This window comes from Limulus polyphemus, unplaced genomic scaffold (assembly GCF_000517525.1).
Source record: "Limulus polyphemus unplaced genomic scaffold, Limulus_polyphemus-2.1.2 Scaffold201, whole genome shotgun sequence".
NCBI classification, from domain to species: domain Eukaryota; kingdom Metazoa; phylum Arthropoda; class Merostomata; order Xiphosura; family Limulidae; genus Limulus; species Limulus polyphemus.
The window spans coordinates 372,435-399,129 of NW_013665811.1; the positions used below are offsets into that span (position 1 = coordinate 372,435).

At 34.2% G+C, this 26,695-nt stretch overlaps 1 protein-coding gene across 5 annotated transcripts in view; it reads left to right on the forward strand.

The window, feature by feature from the left end:
• LOC106478343 (zinc finger homeobox protein 3-like) overlaps positions 1 to 26,136 on the forward strand; it is a 172,383-nt gene extending 146,247 nt beyond the window's left edge. For 4 of the 5 annotated variants that reach the window (XM_022381939.1, XM_022381935.1, XM_022381937.1 and 1 more), the window contains exon 4: positions 21,064 to 26,136. In XM_022381939.1, the coding sequence (XP_022237647.1) occupies positions 21,064 to 22,019 (956 nt within the window). In that variant the 3' untranslated portion in view covers positions 22,020 to 26,136. Of the gene's footprint in view, positions 1 to 987; positions 1,056 to 21,063 lie in introns of all 5 variants that reach the window. The other variant, XM_022381940.1, reaches the window with a different exon arrangement.
• The last annotated feature ends 559 nt before the right edge of the window (positions 26,137 to 26,695 follow it).

Genomic DNA, 26,695 nt, shown 5'->3' on the forward strand with positions numbered 1-26,695 from the left:
CAATAACGTTTCCCATGTGTCTAAGTTATATCCTTCTAATAACGTTTCCCATGTGTCTAAGCTATATCCTTCTAATAACGTTTCCCATGTGTCTAAGTTATAACCTTCTAATAACGTTTCCCATGTGTCTAAGTTATATCCTTCTAATAACGTTTCCCATGTGTCTAAGCTATATCCTTCTAATAACGTTTCCTATGTGTCTAAGTTATATCCTTCTAATAACGTTTCCCATGTGTCTAAGTTATATCCTTCTAATAACGTTTCCCATGTGTCTAAGTTATATCCTTCTAATAACGTTTCCCATGTGGCTAAGTTATATTCTTCTAATAACGTTTCCCATGTGGCTAAGTTATATCCTTCTAATAAAGTAATTAAAAACGATAACAATTAGTCACGAAAAGACTATAACGTAGTTATCAGAGGGTTAACTTTACAAACGATAAGGACGAAGTAAAATTTATATCTCGGTCTGTGATGACGTTTATTTGCAAGACAAAACTAAACTATAAAGCTATTATTTTTGTCTCTGTCATTATTAAAGCAGTGATCTGACATCTTTATTCTTATTTCGAGATTTATTGAAGTATAATATTTGTTTGTTTTTAAATTATTCTTTATTTGTTTCTGTTCTTGTGCTAATAAGGAACACATACTAAATTGTACTAAGACACCTAGAAAAAATATTCAAATATAAGGCAAGTTTATGTAGTATAATTTTCAACTTATTAAATGTTAAAAGTATTCTTTGTGTCTACAGTCCTTACCAAACCAAAGGCTAATATTATATTTTTTATATTCAAATCTTTTTTTTTCTTCAACTTTCGATCTCATATACATACTATGCGAATTCTCACTAGATAATAAAGCCATATTTCCGGTGAGGTAATAAACAAATAAAGTTGTGGCAGTTATATCTTTAATAGTTGAGAAAACAATAAGACAAGTTTTGTTCAGTTTCTCATTTTATAATTTTTGTTATTATTCTAGCACGATGTTGGCCCCAAGAATTAGTGTAGACTTAGACAGAGGAGACAACCGCTTGCTACATAGAAAGTGTAAGAAGCATATAATTAAGTTTAATTATATATCTTAGAGTAAGTTTAATTGCTGAAGACTTTTATATCATTATTTTGTTTTATTTTTCATAAACAGAAAACCTGAAACTTGTTTAGTGCTAGAATACTTTAAGGAAATTCCCCTAATTTACGAGTGAGAAAGTAGCGATTTTTTCTTTGTAGCAACTGAAGGTTTTCTTTGCTAGAGTGGAAGCGTCTTTGTGACGCAGACTCAAATTAAGGGCTTGGTATGTAATGGTTGTTGGGTAAATACATGTGTACAGTAGAGGTTATTTGTTTAGTTACATACTTTATATATATAGTTTTTAAAGGCTTATATATTTTGTCCTTTAGGTGTTTACTTTGTCCAGAGGATTTGGCGTTTTTCTTTAATAAAAAGCTTTAAAAATTAAATGCTCAAAAAATGTAATATATATATATAAAGTTTTCACAAATAAAAGTTTACGCAGCGAATGCTACTAATACTTTCGTTGCTTTAACTACAGTAACTTTCATTTCTGTAGAAAGTAGAAGGAAATTAACTGATCAAAGGTTTTTATTATAAAAAAATTAAATACTCAGTTTTTGTGGAATTGAAATCACGATAAGTTGTTTCGTGTTTTAAAGTAAAATTCTTGTTACATCGTATTTTATGACTACAGACAACTTTTTTTGTTTTCGTTCAGGCACTAATACGGTAACATGAAATTTCATATATCATTTACTTTCGATAGCAATGTGCCCTTACTTAAACACTTAGTTGCCCTGAAGCCCATCATTACCACAAGAGTTAATGACTGTATGAGAATATACGTATCCAGTAAGGTGTATGTACATATACACACATATATATATATTTATAATTATTCATCAGACTCTATCAACTTTACGTGAATTTATGATTTCAAAGGTGAGCTTCATCTTGTGATAATGACTTGAAAAACGAATCCATTTAAAGACCATGCTGGTATTCGTATAATTAGCTTACTTGGATAACATGCATATTGGCTTATTTCGATAACATGCATAATTGGCTTACTTCGATAACATGCATAATTAGTTTACTTGGATAATAAACACCAACTTCTCACCTCGAAATGTTTTGGCTTAATCAACAATGAGGATTTTCTCAATTATTCTTTTTATAAACTGTTACGGTTACTAATATTTTCAAATATCCATATATAGTCGTATTTTTCGTATTGTCCGGGTAGGTGGGACATTGTACATTAAGGTTCAAAAACAACAATAAAAGTAAATTATAATTACAATAATGTATGATTCAGTATTCGATGCTAATGCACTTACATTTTGTGATTATGGTTTTGTATCAGGCAATCACACTGCTATGAAGCAATTGCACGAAGTTTATAGACACGGATGTTTTTTGTGATTGAACTTATTGCTTAAAAGGTGGAACTTTAGTGGAAATTGCAAGATCACACATATGTATATACATGTATATGTGTATGTGTGTGTATTCTTATAACATTATATGCTGTTCTTGTTTTCTGATATACGTCATGCACCAGAAGTCAAAACTCCAAATCGACTTCAGTTAATTATATAGCGTGGAACAGTTAGAACTGAAATGTAGTTATTGACAATTTTTAGTTTCGAATGAGTGCTGCGTTTCTTATGTATAACTGCAAATAATCAGTATTCACTCCCAAAATAAACTATTGGGTATAACCACCGAACTCTCTTTTCAAAGAGCTTTAAAGTGTGGTGCGTTATAGGTTTGTATCATGCCAACAATTTATTCTCGTTCCATGTAAAGTAAAATACCTAGCTAGGTAACACAGAAAAAACACGTCAATCTGTGACAAAGAATCCAAGATATGGAGTGAACACTCCTCCAGTAGCCTAGTCTTAGGAACTTCCCATTCCAGCTTCTGTTGTTTTTCTTGTAATTGAGAAGTAGATTGTTGTCGCTAACGGTATATAGTTGGTGTTGAAGTTGGGACGATTATCTGCTGTTAATCCTCTTTGCTGTCTCCAACGGAAACAAAAGGCTATTTAATTGTCCATCTGGGAGAGCTTGGCTGCCTGTTTGACCACAGCCTATCAGAGTTCTCATTTATTATTTGTTCGGGCAAAGGGTGACTGCAGGCAACAGAAAGTAAAACAACGCCACCTACCGACTCTGCTAGTAAAGTGTTCGTTGTATGTTAGTTTTATTAGCTTTTTTATTGAAGTATTTATTATCAAATCAAAATCTGACATTATACTACAATTACTTTAAATTTAAGCCTGAATATGATGTTAGCTTACTTGCTTAGTTTTGGGATATTTCTTAGATTGACATGCATAAGTTGTAACTGTGACTTATCGACATATACATTAAACGACCTTGGTGTTTTGTATAATATTTTAACACCTCCTATAGTGAATGATATGCTGTTATTTAAAATAAAAAGAGGAAGAGGAGGATTTTAATATATTAAGGAAGTGCACCCGCTTTCCCACAAAGTCGTAATTGTATTGCAAGTTAATATCTTTACCAGAAGTAAGAATTTTAGTTGGATACTTTGCAGGAAATGCCTAAATAGATAAATGTTACAGAATAGCTATTGTAGAAAAAGAGGCAAAGCTATTCTTGCTTTCGTAGTTATCCATTGAAAATGGTTACGCGTATGATAAATCAATTGCGAGACCCTCCTGTCAAACAGTTGAATAGACGTTGTACCGAAGACCTGATTATAAGAGTGTGTTAATGGTCTTGTGAACCGGTTCTAGTTATGTGATAATAAAACTTAATCAATCAATATTCTTTCTTCACAATTCCGCCTTCTTCATCTTGATAAGGAACAATATTCTGTGTCTTTTCTTTAGAGTCAACGAAACAGAGTTTTTACCTCGAACTCGGATTTGACGAATGGAATTATGGCCGAGTGAAACAAGCAGACCTCATAAGCTTCGACAACTTCATGCCAATTTAGAGATCTAAATGGCCGGCAGGTGTAAAGAAACACCTCTTTGCTACGCTTGCTGTAGCTTTTCCGACCCGCTTGCCGCTGCTCCGACTTGTCTTTTCAGTATCCATCCATCTTCTTATGACAGATGACCCCCTTCCCCCTCACGGCTTGGGGCCCACTCAGCTTTCGACAATTTGCATGAGAGAAAGCAAGAGCAGTTCTTATATAGCGGTTTGTTCTGTTGAGTTGGTGGTGAACCACCAGGGAAAGTTTAAGTTTCTTTGAGCTGTTAGAGAATTGGTATAATATCATAAATTGAAGTGGTCGAGTTACCGCGATGAATATCATAATATTATAACAACAGTTGTTCGTATGATCGTGAAAAAACTTAAAACAAAAAAGGCATTATTTAAATATAAAAAAGGGGGAAATTTGTTTTTTTTTAAAGCTGTTTCTTGACAAGGTAAAGGACTTTAGTCATATTTCAGCATTTTTGGAAGGTTAAAGTTCATAACAGAGGAAAACAAATAAAGAAATATTCTAGCCTTACAGTTGACATTAACATTCCTATAAGAAATAATTATGTAACATCAGTTGATTTAATACTGTTACATCAACTATAAATAATTGAAATCTTTATATAATTTCACCTTCGTTTAGCGCCAATTACTTAATGTTATGTAATTATTTTTATTCTATCACAAAAAATAAATAGTAAATCAGAAAATTAAAGCGGCAATAGTTCTATAGTTATTTTCAGTCTAGTAGCTTTGTTAAGAGGTTAGAATAAAAAGTTTACTGTTTTCTTAATATTTTGCTCTGCTTCAATTGGGTGGTATTTCCCAGTCCGACTAAAAATAAGTTTTAATGTCAACTAGTGTGTCTTATTAATAAAACGTACTTTTTATGGCTATATGCGGAGGCTGCTGACACAAACTGTAAGCATCCTTTCCATTAAAAGGCATTTAGCTGCATAATAGGCTATCTGTACTATGCCCGTCTCGGGTATTGAAACCCGAGTTTTAGCGTTATGAGCCGACTTACCGCTGAGTCACCGGTGAGGGTGGGGGTATTAAAATGTTTGTTACGTATGTATGTATGAGCTTAACGTACTGATTTAGCCCGTACTTGTATAAACATAACTTACTAATAATAGTACTTGGCTTTGGCTGAATTTCTTATTTACTCAATACTTGAAAAACTTATAAGGTTGTACATTATATAATATAGATAAATAGGGTATTTACTGGATGATTGTTTCATACATTTACGCTGTTTTCCCCCAGATTGTTTGCTATAATTTTATTATAACTGATTAATACAATCGTTAATTTATTAATGTTTGATAAGCGTGAAACTAACTGAAAAATTTCCAAAACAGTTGTACAAGTGAATTGCTGTGTTGATATGCGTGTGATTGATGATACATAATTATAATAGTTATAATTAATTGAGGTTTGGTTTTACTTTCATGCTTTAAATTATGTAAACACGCTCATAAATTACACAAACATCTCATTAGTGCTTATTTGTATGTTTCATTTTAAAGAAGAATCATATCATATTAAGTAAAGCATACAAATAATTAGAAAATATACAAATACCAAAAAGGTGCGAATTAAATGAAATCATGGTTAGGTGTTTAGGCCATGGTTAGGTGGTTAGGCCATGGCCAGGTGGTTAGGCCATGGTTAGGTGGTTAGGCCATGGTTAGGTGGTTAGGCCATGGTTAGGTGGTTAGGCCATGGCCAGGTGGTTAGGCCATGGTTAGGTGGTTAGGCCATGGCCAGGTGGTTAGGCCATGGTTAGGTGGTTAGGCCATGGTTAGGTGGTTAGGCCATGGCCAGGTGGTTAGGCCATGGTTAGGTGGTTAGGGCGCTTGACTCTCAATCTGAGGGTCGCGAGTTCGAATCCCCGCCTTACCAAACATGCTCGCCATTTCAGCCATGGAGGCGTTATGTTGTGATGGTAAAAGAATAACCCAAGAGTTAGCGGTGGGTGATAATGACGAGTTACTTTCACTGCTAAATTAGGGACGGTTAGCGCAAATATACCTCGTGTAGCTTTGCGCGAAATTCAAGACAGACAGAAATTCCAGACTTATTTATACAAATACACCATCTAATTAAAGGAAAATGTTTAGATGTAGCAACGTATTTTTGTATACAAAACTTTCTTCTGTGGCAGAAGTCGTTTAATATTTTCGTTTTTGTCATTAGAGGGCGCTTAATATAAAGTTCATTGACATATATATATATTGTACAAAAAACGTAAAAAGGAGTGACGTGCAGTATCAGGAAGCTTTAAAAATAAATCCAGTAGGCTATTTAACATATATTATATTTTTATTATATAATAACGAAGATCAGTAGACTATTTAATATCTTCGTTATTATATAATAAAATAAAATATATTTCAATTTACATTTCTTTCCAAGTTTGTATTTTGATTAGACAGAAAAAATTTATTTCATCACATAACATGTTGTGTTATTATAGATGTACTCGTGTTCAGTCATGTCATTTATCATTAGTTTAAACTTTTATTTTTTGCTAAGCAATCTATGTTAACAATAATAAATAAAAAGTAGGCAATCAGAGATATGATAAGAAACTTGATCACATGAGCGAGATGAATTTCCATCAGGGCTTTGTAGAGAATATTGATGAATTTACAAAACCAAAACAAGCTTCAAACAGTATGAAGCTAAACATAGAGCTAAAAAAAAAACTCTTGAGGATACATGTACAGTCTTTCTATCCTTATTTACTACTGAATGTAAAATCCTAGTAAGAGACTCCCGTCCTTTTAAATTGGTCGGATATCAGAATTCAGATAAACATTCATATATTCTGTCGAGAATATCGTGCTGAGTAATACCATTTGTTCAACATGTTTCTTCTTTGCAAATTCCAAAGTCAGTGAGTGCATTTCTTGCTAAAATTCCTTCCGAGTAGCACACCTGGGAAACCTAATAATTCATCTTTACTCTTAGGATGAAACAAGTTTGATAGGTTATAGACTAACTAACCTAAAGTCTGAACAGATGCTTTTAGAGTCCCAAGAACAGAGAAATAAATAGGCAGAGTTTTGAGGTATTTTTCTATGAAGCTTTTCGAACTTATATTTCTCTCTCTAAATGTCATAATGTGAAAGTAATGTTATTCAATAAGCATTATAGCCCTTCCCATATTTTGTGGTAAACGAGCATTTTAGAAAGTGCTATAATTTTATTTTATAATTTTAATTGGAACATGTTTTTCAAGTAGAAATTCACTGGATAAACTGTTTAAACACGAGGAGATATCAGACAAGCCTTTGGTAAAGGTTGCCATACCAATAAAACATCGAGTGTTCAATTGTAATGATTGCAATTTTTTAAAGTACTTTACTATACTGGGTTCTTAACTTTAATAAGAGCGACTGCAAGTTGGTTACACTTACACTTTATTTTAGGAAAATAAATGTACAAATACATTCCGTAAAGTAAGAAACTGTTTATCATAAAATTGCTAATTTGCAGCTAGGAGTTAAAATTTTGCAGTTGAACATAATTATCCAATTTTTGTAGTAGAAGAACTTTAAGTCAGATTGTTGTTAGTTTAGGGGCTCGGATATTTTAAACGAAACTTAGAATAATATAAACTTTATTATTATTTTTTGTCAGGGTTAAAAACGTATAATATGTTTGTGAATAATCTATAAGAAGTTTGTATTTTATATTTCTGTTAATGTATAAGCAGTTTGTATTTTATATTTCTGTTAATCTATAAGCAGTTTGTATTTTATATTTCTGTTAATCTATAAGCAGTTTGTATTTTATATTTCTGTTAATTATAAGCAGTTTGTATTTTATATTTCTGTTAATCTATAAGCAGTTTGTATTTTATATTTCTGTCAAATATCGTAAGTTACTTGCCGTCGTCCGTAATTTTAAACTATTGACCGGAGAGAAGACAAACAGTCAGTAGTACCCTAGCATTTAGGCTAAAATAGTTACTGTCACTTTTATAACGCATCCATATATTTAAGAGTGGGAAATAATTTGTTGTATCGAACGCGGCTCACCAGCTGTGAATTCCAGAGCTCTTCTATGGAACTAACCAGAATATGTTATCGGATACCAGCCTATCGGTTATGAAGCTCCATATTTTAAATATGTTAACAAATATAGGCATTTTTTCTTACTCTAAAGAAACCAGTTCTGTTAATTGTAAGGTATTGAATGAGGCCTGTGGTTGTTTCAGCTTCACTCTAAGTAGGTACAGCAATTTTACAAAATTTTTATTTTTCTGTTCCATTCTTTTCCACAATGGCACCTTGAACACACCACGTGGTAAATATTTTTTAGCTAAAGACTTTATGAAATGAGAAGTTTTTAATAAGTGAAATAAAACTGTGGTTGGTTCATATAATCTGGGCTTAGTGTAGTATGCCAGTTATATCTTATTGGTCAAATTGCTCCTACAAGCTTGTTATTTTCAATTTAAAGGTAACCTGCTTCGTCTTCATGAATAATTAGACAACTAACGACTCAGATTCTTTAATGAGCTGAATAAAAATTATTCTTTGCATGGATCAGTGCTCCCGGCCTCTTGTTGTGATCTAATTACTTGGTAATGAGAATTTAGTTCTGGGTAATATGCAAATCCACTAATTTCATTGCAGTTTTAGCTTATATACGACCTCTAAAAATCCTGTTGGTTGATGTCGTGAAATAAATGTGTTCCATATTTTGTTTTATAAAACTAGTTGAATTCCACAAAATGTGAATCATTTTCATTCTGAAAATTACCATATTTTAACTGATTTAGCACAAATGCAAAACGAAACATAAAATATGCTTCTAGATATATATAAATCTGTTTGTGAAAAAGGATATTTATGTGTCTAATTTCTAAGCCTTGACATATCGGCAGTCGAATGTGAATTTTTTCAATTTTATTAATGCAAACGGCAGAACTATGCAAAAAACAGCATAGTTCTTTAGAGTCATTCAAATATATTCTTGCATAAAGTCTTCAGTGATGACCACCAAAGTCTTGTAAAAATTATTTTCCAGCACAGCCGCTCACACATAAATGGAAAACATTATTCAATATTAAAAGAAGTTTCTTCTAAGATATATACAATCGGCTGGTGTCATTGCTTCACTGAATCACAGTTTTTCATTTCAGCAAAAGTTTAGTTTCTCAGTTTTGTCCTAATGATTTGTGAGAGGCGGAGGAGTCCTCATCAATCTGTAGATTGCTGTACCAGCTGACGATCTGGATTATTGAGTTGTTATGAAAATAAGGAACCGAATACTTACCACACATCTGTTTACCCATAGACTCATTAGTGTAGTTAAGTATCAACCTTCTATTTTAGCAAGCCGGCGAGCTTTATGCAACCACAATTTGATTGGTTTTCTTCTTATCATCTTTCGCTTTCCCCTCACCTTTACGTACACAACCGAAGTCAGTGTTCATCCATGCACATTTCTAAACATTCAATTCTCGAACGTGTCATTCCCTAGGCTATAATTCTGGTACATACTAGTGTATCTGGAAGTGTGCCCCTTGGTTTCCCTCCGTGCTCCGAGTTAGACATACAACATGAGCTACAGAAGAGTAGCGACAATTATTACATTAATGGCAGCCACCTGCGCCGCCGGAGGAATCATTACAGGCAGAGTAAATAGCAGCCAGCTTGAATAAAATCACCTGTATTCCACTTGAAATCACGAAACGGAATTTCCTTTCCTTTCCATCTTACGATGCCTGCTTGATTTCTTTTAAATTCTGCATGTGCTCATAACGGGCACGTCACATTCTTTCAATGTAATTGTGCCTCGAGAGAGTAATAACCAGAAAACAACATACAAAAGCTCTTTTACTGTCTATTTGGAATTTTTCATTCTCTTCTTCTACTCCATATTACACTCCAAAGTAAGCTTCTTCTTGATTGTATATAAAACGCATCGTGAGCGTGTTTGTAATAAGGTATATTTTTATTGATGTTATAATAAGTTAAAAGCAGAAATTACAGTGATTTATCTTACTTTGGGCGTTGGCGTGGTGTGTTACTGTCTCTAGAAAATCAACTTTCACGGTAGATCCATACTAATTGAATTTAGTTTCGTTTTTACTTTTGTAATTACCCAATATAGTATTCTGCGTTTTTAAAAATATGGCGTTATTAAAATCCGTTTTTCTGAAACACTATTTGTATGTATTCCGAACTTATTACTGCATTTGGGAAGCCACACTGCACTTGTTCAAATTAGAATATGTAATTAACGTTTTTATAATAAAAATAAGAATAGTAATCAAACTGGAAAGTCTTTTACCTTCAGTGGAGACATATGAGTCATCTGCATTCACTATCGCTATTTTTTTTAGATCCCCCTTCCTGCGTTTCAGGTACTGTTGGAGAGGGTTGAAGAGGCTAACCATTTGTTGTGAGGCAATGCTCTCTTTCCCTTGATGGATACTAATTAAACTCATGAGGTACATGAAGAAGAAATTACGTTTCTAGCGACCTAATGTGTAAATTTCCAGAGAAAGAAAATGTTTCATGTCTTGTCCTGTCCTGTCATTTGGAAAAATAGACTGGTGTTTCAGGATGTTTATTTGGAAAATTTTTGATTGTTTTTTATTTCAAAACTACATTACTTAAAACCATTACTCAAAACATAAATAAATAAAGATACGAAAAGAGAAGAAGAACCAAGAGAGATAAATTGAGAGAGCATCAGAAGAAAAACGTTAAGAAAGCCACAAAGGGAAAAGACGTCATCATATAATTCTTAATAATCGTATATCTTTTATACTAAAGTGAGATTTTACAACACCATTCTATTTGGAGAAGTCAACTAGCTGTAATAATGGTATATTTGTGACTAGATGGTGCACGTGGACTGTACAGCACGTACAATACTAATATAGAGGTTGCAATGAGTCATTTAAGCTCGTAACTTTGCCTACATCTTGCTATACATTCATTACTCTTAACTTGAGTACGCCCTTCCTCATAAAAAGTAAAAACACGTGTTTTTTTTAAACGAGCTTTCATATCTAATGACCGAGCCGAAAGGTTTAAATCGTGAGGTTATTCCTGGGTTATTCAGACCTCAAAGACTCAAACTCACCACGATTTTTGTTATAGCAAGAGCATGAGAGAATCACCAGATCCACAAAACAGGCTGTACAGGTGCAGCAAAGTTACCCTTCTCTGTTTCCCTGATCCTGCCTTACCTCTATACCTGCCCCATTGGGCCTTTCTACACGTTATGAATACACAATGAGGACTCTCAATACAAGTAATAACAAGGTAGCTTACATATTAGTTCTACAGTCCGTGACCTGAGTTATTAACCCTTTGATCCAGAAAATCCATCTTCGGTGGAGGGTCGCCTAACAGTTCGAGGCCTACAGGGGATAAGGGGCGGGTGGGCTGGTATAGATCATAAAGTAGGCGCGCGCGAGAAGGCGGCGCTGCCGTCGTCACAGCATGTTGCACGTGCCAGAGGCAACATCGCGCCATCTGGCAGTGATGAGCTAATTTATGAACAACTAACACAATGGCAGAGCAGAGTAAAAGGTAAATTATTTCTGTCAGTAGACCCCTCATATCTGTCTTGTGTATTCCACGTTTGTTAGGCTTAACTTCAAGCTAAAATATAACGTGACGTGCTAAGTATATTTTACATTAACTTTATTGTCCAGAAACCGTTAAGAGACACACGAGGTCTAGCTTGTGATACCACATTCCAGTCTAAGTTGCGCTGCGACTCTAAAGTCGTTTGTTTCAAAGTAGCAACGTTTGGAACTTATAATTTAACATAATTATAAGATATTGTCGCTTAAACCCATTAGCCACTACCTACTCTGTTGCTTCATCATGACAGGCAACAAAGAAGTTCTCGATGTCTAACGTGCCGATACAGTGATGTACAGTGATCTGTAGGATAGGACTGGCTTTGACGAAATCAGGGTTCTCGATATCTAACGTGCCGATACAGTGATGTACATTGATCTGTAGGATAGGACTGGCTTTGACGAAATCAGGGTTCTCGATGTCTAACGTGCCGATACAGTGATGTACAGTGATCTGTAGGATAGGACTGGCTTTGACGAAATCAGGGTTCTCGATATCTAACGTGCCGATACAGTGAGGTACAGTAATCTGTAGGATAGGACTGGCTTTGACGAAAACAGGGTTCTCGATTTCTAACGTTACGATATAGTGATGTCGAATCTGTGGGATAGGACCGGTATTTCGACGAAAACAGGGTTCTTGATATCTAACGTGACGATACAGTGATGTCGAGCCTGTAGGATAAGACTGGTATTTTGACGAAAACAGGGTTCTTGATATCTAACGTGACGATACAGTGATGTCGAGCCTGTAGGATAAGACTGGTATTTTGACGAAAACAGGGTTCTCGATATCTAACGTGAAGATACAGTGATGTCGAGCCTGTAGGGTTAGACTGGTGTTTTGACGAAAACAGGGTTTTTGATATCTAACGTGACGATACAGTGATGTCGAGCCTGTAGGGTTAGACTGGTGTTTTGACTAAAACAGGGTTCTCGATACCTTCCAATCAGTTTTTCTTTCTTCAAGACGTCCACGCAGTTGGTAATTTTAAAACACTTTAAGCATTTTTTTACATACAATAAACAATTGATTTACTATTTTTATGTTATGTCCATAGGTTTTCCACTTTAAGAAGACAGCAGTGTATTAAAAACATTGTCAAGAACAATAATGCAGTCTTCATTTGTAAAACGGCAGCTTAAACTATTTCTCTATTATAGTTACGGGTGACAAAAGTTCAGAAAAAGGACAAGTTCTTAACCACCAGTAAAGATATTTTGATAGATTTTATTACAATATCTGTTAGAATATTTTGATAGATTTTATTACAATATCTGTTAGGATATTTTGATAGATTTTATTACAATATCTGTTAGGATATTTTGATAGATTTTATTAGAGTATCTGTTAGGATATTTTGTTAGATGTTATTACAGTATCTGTTAGGATATTTTGATAGATGTTATTACAGTATTTGTTAGGATATTTTCTGAAATTATAGAGAAACCTTACTAGCCACAAATTAAGATCATTTTATTTATGTGTAAAATGGTTTGATGTATACTGGGTACTGAAGTCCGCTATTTGTTGCCAGTCACAATTCGTATATAATCGATATTTGTTTTTCAGATTGCACTGCGATATTTTCAGAGACTTTCAAGTTTGGAATCATATTTGTGTGTGTTTTTGGTAGTTTTAGAATTATGACGTTTCATTTCACCTATTTTTGATGTATTTAGAGTTTGTTATTTGCTACAATTTTATAATTTACTACACCCTTTCTTACGATTTTTTCACCTGCAAATTGTGAAACGTTACCAAGATTTATATCACCTAAACGTACATAGTTTACACAGAGTATACGTAAGATAGGGTTAAATACACCTTCATGGGGGAACCAGAGTTTCAGGAATGAGGTTTTCAGCACAGATCAAAGGATTAAATCGGTCGGAAGGATACGTAGCTCATTGTTCACAACGCTATTTTAACGTGGCAGTGTTATCAAACTTACTACTCGCGAATTTTGTTAATCATTACATTGTTTATATTTACGGAAACCGATGTGTGTGTTGTGTATTAACAATAGTGTGAATAATGATTTTTCTGAGAAATTTCGTAACTTTAATCCGCTCTGCTTGTTGCAATTCAATCAGTTTTGAAGAAAGTAAAATTAAATATCACATTTAGAAATAGGACTCTCTAAAATTTATATATATATCGTAAGACGAAAAATTATTTTGGACTGGACTAATCGTGAGATCTGACAGACCGTGTATCGGCGATATGAGCACGTGTGAAATTGAAAAGCTGGAATAAGAAAACGTTACCAGTACTTGAAATAACACAAACTGTTCTGTTTAGAAAGAAGGAACACTGATAGCTGAGCTAAAATTTCTGACCTCATATAAAAGTGATAACACTAACATTATGTTCTACGTAGTTACTTGTGTAGTTATCATTCATATCAGCTATTACTATTTGATTCCAATTTTAGAACAAAAGAGAAGTTACATAGACAATTAGCATTGTACCTATGTTTCGTTTTTTCTTTGGGGGGGGGGACGAATAAAGCATAAAACAATGCTGTAGTGAAAGCAGTAATTTAGAATAATAATTAGCCACGTTTTTTTATTTTTTATTTCAGCCAAGTGACTAAATTCTTTGATTTTTTGTTCATATGTTGTTAGAATTGAATAAGTAGAAAACAAAGTGGCAGGCCCCCAGTGGTACAGCGGTATGTCTGCGGACGTACATCGCTAGAAGCCGGGTTTCGATACCCGTGGTGGGCAGAGCACAGATAGCCCATTGTGTAGCTTTGTGCTTAATTACAAACAAACAAACAAACAAAGTGGCAGAATATAATGGTTTAAGGTGGATACTGGAATTCGTAAGTATCGTGTGTATTCAGTTGAAAATGTTACAGTAGATGTATTATGAACTTGTAGCCAAGAAAAATGCAAGCAGTGTTTTGGACAATAGAGGTAAAACTTGGAAAGACTAAAACGGTAAGGAAATAGATATACTTATATATATAATCCTTCTTTTTAAGCATCATAATTAAGAACAATTAGTGCGCTGAAGTACGGTAAAACTTTTCGACAAGGCAAATATAAGAATAGAAATAATCTCTCGAAATCTAGCTGATCAGTGAAACTGTATCTATCATCAAGCAACAAACAGCTTTAGTTGATAGTAAGTTTTACTTTAATGACTTCTGTTTATCGTAATGTTGTCTAAACTGGAGTAAAAAACGAGCCAAGTCTAGTTTGTTATGAAGTTCCTAAATCTTGCACAATTCAGTTTATCTGATTTTAATGTATCGATGCCTTTGGACTTGGTTTCCACCGTATTACATAGAAGACGTGGATTACTTGCCTTAATCACGTTCTTCAGACATGGACGCCAATCACCATTAAGCTTGAGCTTGCCAAGCCAGTTTTTCATTATTTCCACCATCTTTCTGTAGTTTTTTTTAAATACATTGTTCACGTTGAATAATCTTGAGAAATTTCAATGTGCTGTCACATTCCACGAAACAATATGTTCCTGAAACCACGGCTACAATCATGGTTTAACACATAGACTCCTCCCCTAGCAACAGAATATGCACGTTCACGTAAAAAGTGATTAACAATTCCAAGCTGAAGCTGCGCTTGTTTAATAGATTAACATTTATTTCATTTCTTCACTTTACTTGGGACTCAAATAAAAATACAAGGATCAGAGTTCGTATGACCAGTCGAATACTCCTCAGATTTTGAAATTATTCGACATAAATATTATTAGATACAAATCTGGGATTGTGAAATAATGATTAGTTCAACTCAGTAGAAAATACCTAATCTGTGTAAGTAGTTTTATTTGTCATTATTTTTTAACAGAAAACGTTATCAAAAATCATGTTTTGTCTGCACGAAACATCAACTCTTGTTTGTTTGAGTCAAATATCAGCGTAGGCGAAGGAAAACCTTATTGTTGAAATAATTCTATATAACCATAATTTAGATATTACAGAGAGCGCAAGGTTTCTAAAATTCTGCATATTTTAGTATCCCTAGATTGTTTGAACAGTTTCTTGTTTATTCGGTTTCAATGCTAAGTATTTTAAAACTAAACTTTTGATTGAAAAAATTGTTTGCTTTAATCTATAGCTGACAAACTGATAATTTTGTCAAACATTTCTTTGCCCTTAAACACGGTCCCTCGGTGAGTCAACAGTAACTTCACGATCCCCCAGTGGGGCAACGGTAACTTCACGGTCTTACAACGCTAACATTCGAGGCTCGATTTCCCGCGGTGGACTGAGTGCAGATAGCTTATCACTGAGCTTTCCGAGAAAAATCAACAATAGACAAACAAACTACTTAATATACATATATATCACGAACAAACTGATTAATATTTTTTCTTTATTTTTCTTTAATCTAAGAGACAATATACCTTTGAACAAATACAATTAAAACTAAGTGTGATCTATAGCGAATAAATATTTAATAACGTATGCTGTTTCTGCCGAAATATGTGCAAACCTCATTAAGACTCTCGATATTTTTTTCAAGAGATTTTAAAAATAAAACAGCTCGTTTATTTTTAAAATCTCTTGGAAAAATATCTATATAACAGAACTTTAATATATTGTACCTTATTGTGCAGGCTTAGGATAACACCAAAATAACTTATTGTTTTATTCATTACAAAAGAACACTATCTGAGGTAACGACCTTTTTCTTCACGGTATATTTTGTATGCGTATAACGTATGATCGCCAAACACAAGGTAATTTTTTCCAACATTTTTAATCACATGAAAACTAATAAACGACCCTCTTCCCTGGCACATTATTCTAGCTGCTGCTGTTTAATTATGCTCCTAGCCACATCAGGGCGCTGCATGTTGCCGTCACCTGCAAGAAGCAGAAAAGCTTTTGGACAACAGCGAGTTGAGGGGGCAGCGGTGAATTACTGTCAGCTTAATTGATGTGCCAGTTCAGTGTGCCATAAAGTAAATGAACATCTTGTGCAGAACTGCCATTAGAACAATACCTCCTAACAATCTGATATTGGCTATTACTAGCAAAAAATAAGGCAATTCGATACTGGTAATTGGTTGACTTTGGAAGATGTAGAAGAAGAGGCAACAGAAGTTATATATATGTGTGTGTGTGTGTAGGGGGTAGGCTATAGCTCTAAAAGAGCAGGAATCTAAACGGTGAACCGTTGACCACTAATGATTCTAGAAAACATTTAAAAGTTCGAAATGAGCCCCATCAATCAAGGCCTGCCGTATCGGAAAAAGAGACTTACTCAAGATTGTACATCGATCTCGAACTGAGGTAGAGATTTAAGATCTCGATCACGTGGGTCATTTTGAAAACAAGACAGTTAGTTTAGGTTTCGAAATTTTAATTCCAACAAAGATAGCGATTTTCTTACCCGTGAAATTGGTTGTATTGAGATAGTCGGTTGGGTCTTGTTAGTAACTAGGCACAGTTAATCTAGCTAAAAACTTCAGAATACGGATAATACAACGTGCGTGAGAAGAATGTAATTAAAAAGAACATGTTAAAAATACCCACTAGACCGTCCTTTATACCATCGACAAATCCATGTTGTTTAGTGTGTTAACTTACTATAGAAGAAAACTCACAGAGTATCTCATAAGTTGGGTTCTACACTGCTGAGAACTATACTGAGGTTTTCGTTGGTTCCAATGATAATAATTGGCGATTTCTTGACGTACTTGACGTTATTTAAGTTGCAGATAGAGCGTTCATTAACGTTTATTCTTTTGTTTATCCAATGAAGACTAGCATTTTTGTTATTTAGAACTTCTAGGAATAAGTTGCTTTAGAGATGAAAAGTTTGTTTTGTTTTGAATTTCGCGCAAAGCTACACAAAGGCTATCCGCGCTAGCCGCCTCTAATTTAGCAGTGAAAGACTAGAGGGAAGGCAGCTAGTTATCACCACCCACCGCCAACTCTTGGGCTACTATTTTACCAACGAATAGTAGGATTGATCGACACATTATAACGCTCCCACGGCTGAAAGGGCGAGCATGTTTGGTGGGACGGGGATTCAAACTCGCGACCCTCAGATTGCGATTCAAGCGACCTAACCATCTGGCCATGCCGGGCCAGAGATGAAAAGATCAAAAGTCAATATAGTTTAATTAATTCCACTCGGATGTCACAAACAGTAAACCAAATTGGGAAGAAGAATCTTTACCAGGAATCCACCCAGTTTGCTCCTAGTGTTTTTACTTGTTGGGTGCTTCATTGATCCCACCTGTAAGTACTCAGAAGACTTTATCTGGTGTAAATAACCCCATGTGACAAAATATTAATCTAAATCTAAACTGGTCTACGATATATCGAGGTATCTAACATGAAGTCATATGGAAAATAAGGAAACATTTACTTTTAAAATAGTTGTTTCAACTAAATTAGATGCTTTGAATTTTCCTCCTCTGATGATGGACGTGCATGTTTAGCCGTTCGAAACATGTAAGGTCAACTTACCATAATACTTGCATTAAAATCCTTCGTTGCACCAAATTTTGTAGCTTCTGCACAAGTAAATTACTTAATAAATATATATATATCATATACTTGGTAACTGAACACATTATCCTTAACGCGTTATTAAGAAATGCAGTATTGTTTACTTTCTGTATTATTTGCAAATGTGTATTTTCTAAGATATGTGTAGTTGGTTATCTGTAGGCGTATGATAATATATTTTATCGGTTGTTGTTTCAAGTAGAGCATATTTTCTGGCAAGTATAGCTGATAACTTTATAATAATATTTTTCTATCATGAACGTACAAACTATTTAAGTATTTCAGCTTGTATAATTTGTGTTTACACAGAAAGACGTGGGAAGCAAACATTAAAAAACAGTGTGCATTTAAGTTTGTTATCAGCACTACAGAACCATGAAGTGTTATCATTTTCCCAAAAGAAATTTATTCGTCAACTTGGTTACAGGCTTTTATCAGCCATGCAAGCCATTCTGCCAAATTATGCATTGCCATAAGGACAATACTGTGACAATACCTTATAATTAATAGGTTGTACTTATAGTTGAAAATTATAAAGCTCTGAGATTATTGATACTACAGTATCAATGTGCAACTATTGGAGCAATCGGATTGTACAATTTGTCACTTTTCTTGAAACATAATATACTTTTATCACATTTACTGTAAGATAAGAAAGCGTGATTCCAACAAACACACCCATTGTGGCTTATAAGGTGAAATTTTACATCTTCCAAGACGTAAATTTATAATAAGTAAGAGTTCACACTCCTGCTAAGTGTATAAAGATGCAAGTTTATAACAAATAAATGTTCACACTTCTAAATTCATAACAACTAATATTTCGCAATCCTACTAAGTGTGTAAAGGAGTAACTTTTTAACAAATAAAATTCATACTCCTGCTTTTATATTCATAATAAATAAACTTTCACACTCCTGCTAAGTATGAAAAGGTGTTAATTTATAACAAATAAATGTTCATACCTCTTCTAAATTTATAACAAATAATACTTTGCACTCCTACTAAGTGTGTAAAGGTGTAAATTTATAACAAATAATACTTTGCACTCCTACTAAGTGTGTAAAGGTGTAAATTCATAACAAATAATAGCTTACACTCCTTCTAAGTGTGTAAAGATGTGAATTTATAAACATAATACAAGGTCATGTAAGTGGTATATTAAATGAAATAAACAATCACTTAAATTAAAATAAATTTTAAGACAATTATAAAATTCTATTAACATAATTTTAGAAGACAACTTTATACATTTACAATTAAGCTTATTTGTGTAGAGTATGGCTTTTAAAAACATTACTATTTAATATTTCATGATTCTATTGTGGGTGTAAAATCATTTTTTTTCTGACGAAAGGTGTGAAGTCACACTTTTTGGGGTGTAGCTCCTGTATCAGTACTTCACAGCCTAAAACGTGTTAAACCACACCTGTTTTTATTGTGTAACTATAGTGGGTGTGATTGTGGACACGTTTTTCTAAAAATGAAAATTAAAGGCTCCATACCTACTTTTAATTCAAGAACAGTCTATCATTCAAAAAAGTTCTAAATTATATATATCTCCATTTTAGTAATGTCCTAAAACATTTACGTTAAACAGACGTTTATTAAGTTTTGTAGAAGACAGTTGATTAAGTTTACTAGTACATATATTTGTGTGCTTATATTTTAAGCATAGATATGTGTGTGTTTATATTTCAAGTACAGATATGTGTGTGTTTATATTTCAAGTAGAGATATGTGTGTATATGTTTATATTTCAAGTACAGATATTTGTATGTGTTATATCTACAAGTAGAGATATGTGTGTGTTTATATTTCAAGTACAAATATGTGTGTGTTTTATATTTTAAGTACAGATATTTGTATGTGTTATATCTACAAGTAGAGATATGTGTGTGTTTATATTTCAAGTACAAATATGTGTGTGTTTTATATTTTTAAGTACAGATATTTGTATGTGTTATATCTACAAGTAGAGATATGTGTGTGTTTATATTTCAAGTACAAATATGTGTGTGTGTTTATATTTCAAGTACAAATGTGTGTGTGTTTATATTTACAAGTACAGATATGTGTGTTTATATTTACAAGTATGGATATATATATATGTGTGTGTGTGTGTGCATCTTAATGTAACCCAACCCTAGTGAACGATAAACAGTAAGCGGTAAGTCTGAGGGGTTATAACGCTAAGCATTGGGTTTTCGACACCCTCGACATAGCTAGCCCATTCATTGTGTAGTCGTATGCTTAAGAACTAACAAAAAAGCAAAAAATATGTAGATCATGTATTAATACTAAAACAACAACAACTGACTTTACAGAAGTAACTAAAGTGGTATGTGCATACTCTATAGAAAGAAGTAGATTATCTATCTGTCTGACTGGAAAATTCAGTTTGATGCTCTTAAGTTACTCGATAAACTTTACAAATATTTGCGGTTTTGCCTAAAAGTGAAACAGTTTTTTACAGCTGTCTACTTATTCAAGATCATGTTAGTAAAAAAAAGACTGTCGGAATTCCTAAGAAGATATTTATAGATCTGGTAACGAGAATAAGAACTTGATGTTTGAAATGGCAGCCCCCTGTCGTGACTAGGATCGCTGTGAGCACGAACGCCTCGACCCCTACCGGCAGAGCTCGTCTTGTTTCCTTCAGTGGCTGTAGAAACTGCAGCTTTAACCGCGACAAACTCGTAAAATCCGACAGGTGAATATCAAGTATGTTTGACCTCTTTAAAGGTTACGTTCGGACTAGACAAGACCCGTTTGTACTGCTGTCATTATCGTGAGATGGCAGTTTACCGACTAGTGCAAGCACAGGTTTATCTCTTAGTTAATCAGTAATAATTCTAACGAAGGATTCCGCTTTCATTTTTTCTCTGTGTGTTTCTGTGGTTTGTTTTTGGATTCTGTTAATCTTTGCTCTTGTTTGTATTACAGGAGGCTCAGCGGGAGGATTATTTTATGATGCCAACATGTACAGTACTCCGTTGTCACTACTGCAGCTTCCATCTCAAGCCTTAGTAGACGTCACCCAGAAATTATCACAGCCTGGAAACAGCATTACTAGGTTTTCTCAGGATGGTAAGACCTTGGTTGACTTGAAAGGTTCTTCTCAAGATACTGACTTCCAACAAGTGGCTGAAATAGATATTGATGTTGGCTTTATGTGTAAGAACTGTCAAATGGTGTACCCTTCTGAAGTTCTTTGTCTCAATCATCAAAGGGCGACTTGCTTCGGCGCAGCCAAAGGGGACATTCAAGCTATATTGAGGCTCGTCCAAATTCATTTCGAATGTCGTGTCTGTTGCGAGCGATTTCTAACCATCTTAAATTTTAAGTTTCATTGCGACATGGACCACCACGTCAGACGAGTACAGAAACTTCAGCGAGGTGCTAGTTCCAGCTGTGACTTGGGAACTTCTATGAGCAATCAAATTTCTGCAGCTCAGAACATTACAACCCCAAATAATCACTTGCCTAACAACAACACTTCACAGATAATGCCGTCTACCTCTAGCTCTCCGATTCTGCCTGGTTTCTCCGTCGCTGCAGCCACCAACCAACACTGTTCTTTGACGTCATCGATATCCCAGAGTACAGGAATATCCACATCACGAGGGCGAAATGTTGGCCCACAACCTCTGCCTGACAAAAGAAAAGGTCTGCCGGAAATTGTTCCTTCTCTTCCATTTCCAGGAGTTCCGTCGGACTTCAGGCATGAGCTGGACTCTGCTCTAAGTTTCAGCATGGGATTCGAGGCAATGGTCATGCGAAACGGAATGGACTCCTCAACCTTTGATATAGCCGTTTCTGACCACATGTCTCCCACCTCGAAGCGAGGGATCTGTTTCTCAGGTGATCCGACACTAAGTCCAGAGGCCAAAAGGCTTTGATTTTCTTAAAATTTACTGGGCAATAATGTTCTTCTCAACCGTTCACTTTCAAATTAAGGTATCTTTTAAAATGAACAGAACATAGTATTTGCTTTTGTAATACTAGGTTTATCATTCAAGGATATGTAGGTTCTAAAACTTGAGTCATTTTTGTCAATGATATCTTACAATCGAAACTTTTAACGCGTCATTTGAACTTAAATTTTGAAATTCAATTGTCGTCAAATTAACATAAAAAGTTTTCGTTTTTTATTTCTTTATCATTGGTGTATAACATATACATGCTTTAATTCGTAGATAGACCTATGTGGCGTTTCCTACACACTCAGGTATTTGCTTAGTCAACTTACCAAGCAAGTCCAGTCATGTAAAAAAAAATCATTATTGTGGTTTGTATTGTCTGTATATTAATCTCATGTCGTAGAGCTTTGGAAGTAGATTCCATATCTTGGTCAATGAAGTAACAACCATCATGTCATCTACATGAAAAACATGAAAGATTACCATGGTCTAAGCACTCCTTAAACTTGTTTCAAATCTTCATTTTTGCAGATATATATCCATTCCCCAGTACCAAGACAGGTAACTGACTTTGAAGAACTTGAGTTGACTTTTTGTTGACAACCTTGATTAAAAGAAAAGGGAAAATAGCCAAGAGGCTTTACAAGTCCGTAATTTAGTTTGTATCGTATAGGAGGTAATTGGACGAAAGTCACAAAATTTATGAACCAAATCACATTGTGCACTACAAGATAATGTTCCTGACCGACATTCGCCCACAATCCTCATCTCCTAGGGCGAACCCGGGCTAATGAAAGTTCCTGTTTTTTTACATGTGAAACGACCTCGTGTAGGATAAAGAAAATTTTAGCGTTTTCTTGTTTCTCGTAAGATTGTTATCACCTTTTTGCACGTCATTGCATCCGAAAAGTAAATCACTGCAGAAACTCGGTAGACATACACACCTTTTACCTTTCTTTATACACAGATGCCAAGTCTGTGTAAGTATGTACAATGTGAATATCTGCAGAACCATTAAAATGTGGAGAAAACATTTAACGGTTTGGAAGAATTACTTATCATATTGCATGCTTTTATTTCTGGTGTGTGTGTGTGTGTGTGTGTGTGTGTGTGTATGTGTGAGAAATGTATTGGTAATGGGTTAGCTAATCACTTCAAACTTCAATCAATTGATGTAATGCTTATATAGTGAAAATACATAACTAGGAGAAGCGATTGAGGAAAAGTAGTTAGCTATTTCCTGTTAAGTTTAAGAACTTTAAAATAAAATAAAAGCGGCAGGAGAAAGATGCCTCACTGCCAAGTTGGAGTTTGATGAGTCCTAAGAAGTTAGGTTGCCGACAGATGGCGCCTACCCTAAATTGAGTCAGCCTATCAAATAATCGGGTTTGAAATATAACTTAAAAGCATCTGGATATTACTTGTGGTTGTAAATAATACAGTGAAGATGAACTGAGCTTTCTCAAAGAGTTTCTTGGTGGTGGTTAGGTAAATTACATCATACTTCAGCACCTAATGGAAACAAGGACTTATCTTCTTGTAGATGAATGGAGTTAGAGATTACGTCTATACCTTGACAATACTATATATTTTTGGAGGTGTTGGGTTTCGTGTAGATGTAATATTTGAACTCTATGTCTTTGATTTTATATATGTGAATATTATATATGTGTACTCATTACAATACACACATACATGTACATCTGCTTTACTCGCCTTTACAAACAGGGGGGTGTGACCCAGTTCCTAATCTTTTTTCAGAATGAAATGCTAATGTGTACACGAACAGAAAGTTTTTGCACGAATAATTCTTACCTTGTATGTATTGATAAAGCTTTTCTCTTAATTTATTATTCTTATGTGCTTGATTTTAACTACACTTATTTCTTAAATGTGCTCTGAATTTGGGACATAAAATAAATGAAGTGAATCTGCAAGAAAAGTTCAAAGTGACCTGATGGCTCCCCCTACCGTATCTGATAAAAAATAAATTTAAATTTGTAAGCAAAAAGGTTTCAACTTTGAATTATTCTAATAGCTTTATCGAACTATAATAATATATAGTACCTTGATCTGTTTTGTAGATGATGTTATAAAGTTGAATATAAAATCAAAACGTTAAGTACAAATAAACAAATTTTGCAGTTCAAGAAGTTACATTTAAATTTCGTCAAATTGAATGGTTAGGCTGACTGTAAACAGTTTTGTTCCTTTAACTGTGATAATATTTCTTATCTGCAGGATGTGGAAAACTGTTGACCAGTACGAGAGGGGTGGCCTTCAGGTTAATTAAAGATGGTGCTTGTTGCTTGGATACAAAGACATGGTGATTCTTTTTTTGACGTAAACTTTGTTTAGAAGTTTTGTAATCAATCACTTGAACTGTAGTTACACTCGTTGGCTAAGAGATGCCTAGCACTAAAGTTGTTACCAGTCAATAAAAAAGGGGTTAAGATGAAAAAAAAAATCTCACCAGATGGCTGTCGACTTGTATCCCAGCAGACAATGCGCTTTTTAGAGTAGGTAAAGATGGCTTCCTCGCATTGATTCGCTTCAGGGTTCATAGACGACAGCCATTTTGATAGAAATTTTTATTGTTCGTGTTTTGTTGAGGACTTGTTTTGGCTCTCCAAGTGTACAGTACTTTTCTATGGAAGGAAGAGACAAAGCAAGTATAGACAGGGCGCATTTAGCTCTGGTGTCCTGTTTGTATCTGTATAAGCGACGCCGAGCAATGCTCAAATGATGTATAAATACATGTAAGCCAGTATTGATAATGGTCTTGTTTATGCTGTTTCAATACTTTTTTTAGTGTCGTTTTAAAGGGAGTCTTGATGTATAAGGCATAAAGATGAACCAACTGTTTATTAGATGTACTATAATTGGATTTGAAGCTTTGAATAACGAAATATTGCAATACAACACTGCAACAAAAAAAATTAAAAAAGAAAAGAAATAAAATCCGTGATTTGATTTTAAAAGTGGGCAATGTTAGTTGAAATATTTAGGAAGGGATCAACATGTTTACCTCAGCAAAGAATTGAACGCCCCCTACTAAACATTAAAAAAACTCTCAGGTTGAAAGTTGAGGAAAAGCTAGGAAAATGTACTTCCGCGTTTTCTTCGTGCAGAACATACGAGATTGTTATGACTGGTGGACAAAGTGCTCTAAGCTCCTCCGTGAACTTGATCTGAACAAATTGGAAATAGTTTCTTGGCTTAAAAGAAAATTTCCCGTCAGCTGGGGTCCTTGCAGTTTGGAGACATTTTCCTCTACCTCAAACTAAATATGAAGTTCCTATGATATGCATGGACCCAGTTGTTTAGTTTGGTTGTAGTTTCGGTTTTCTTCAACACACTGACATTATGGTGGCATATTCGCTGTAATTCCCCACTCCCGTACATTGTACATGCCTATGTATTGAATTGTGTGTATAAAAATATCTTTCATCTGTGAAGTGTTTGTTTTCAAAACTGTTTGTTTTGCTGTCGGTAATATTAGTGGTAATCAATAGCTCGTATCTTGCTGTAAATTACTAATGGTAAAAAAGTCAATGTTCCTAGGTTACGGGTGCAACCAACTACGAAAGCACACAACTAGATTTCTTATTCGGTGTTTTACACACGTCGTCCTACTTCGAACTGTTCCTCACGATGACGTCACCTGGCGTCATCACTAGCCTGGTATATATACATATTTATACATAAATATATAAAACTGTCCCTTGATGTGCTTTGATGAGCAAGTTCCTTGGTAGGAATTAAGGCCCTCAAACATATTTTTGACAGATTTCATGAAAATAATAATAATAAATTCGTTTATTTAACTAAATTCAAGAGTAATTAATGTATATCAATATTTACCTGGTCTTGTTATTATATGTATAAGTTCAGGTATTTAAGTCTATGAAGATTGAACATCAGAATAAAACTCACAAACTTTGATTATGTTGCGTTTTATTGCTTTAGTAGTTGTAGATATTGTTTCATATATACATAACTGTGCAGGTCTATTTTTGGTATATTGGTTAAAAGTTCTAGGGTTTTACACATGGTGGCTTATGTAATCTGCTTCAAGCTGTAATAAACTGTCTAATGTGGTTATATCCAAATCGCTGTATGTCTTTTGATTTAGATATCACGTCTTTAGACAACATTACCAATTTAATATTCAGAATTTAATATTTCTTTCAATTAATTGTCATCAAACTGCTGACTCTTCCGAGAGGTAAATAAGCAACTTTAAAATATTACCTGTATGTTCATCCGATGCAGAGTTTGATATTAACGATCAAAGAGGTTTTACTATAACTAAACACAATATTGTATTTTTAGTAGATATTGTGTAGCTTATTTCAAACATCTATATCATGAGTCAAATGATTCCGTTAGCAATGGAAAGTTGCCTTATAGGTGTCTAACAAACGGAACTGCAGTGTATAAAAGTGTACAGAACAAATTAAAACGCTAACCAATGTGATCAACATTTCACTTTGAATGTGTTCTTTTGTTTCAAAAATGGCTATCATGTACTATGCTAAACCATGTGCTGCACTAACTGACTACTTTATTAAAATTCACACCACCATACAAACAGAGGTTTGTAGAACATTATATTTACAAAATAGTGACAGAAGACTGCTCTAGCCTTATAA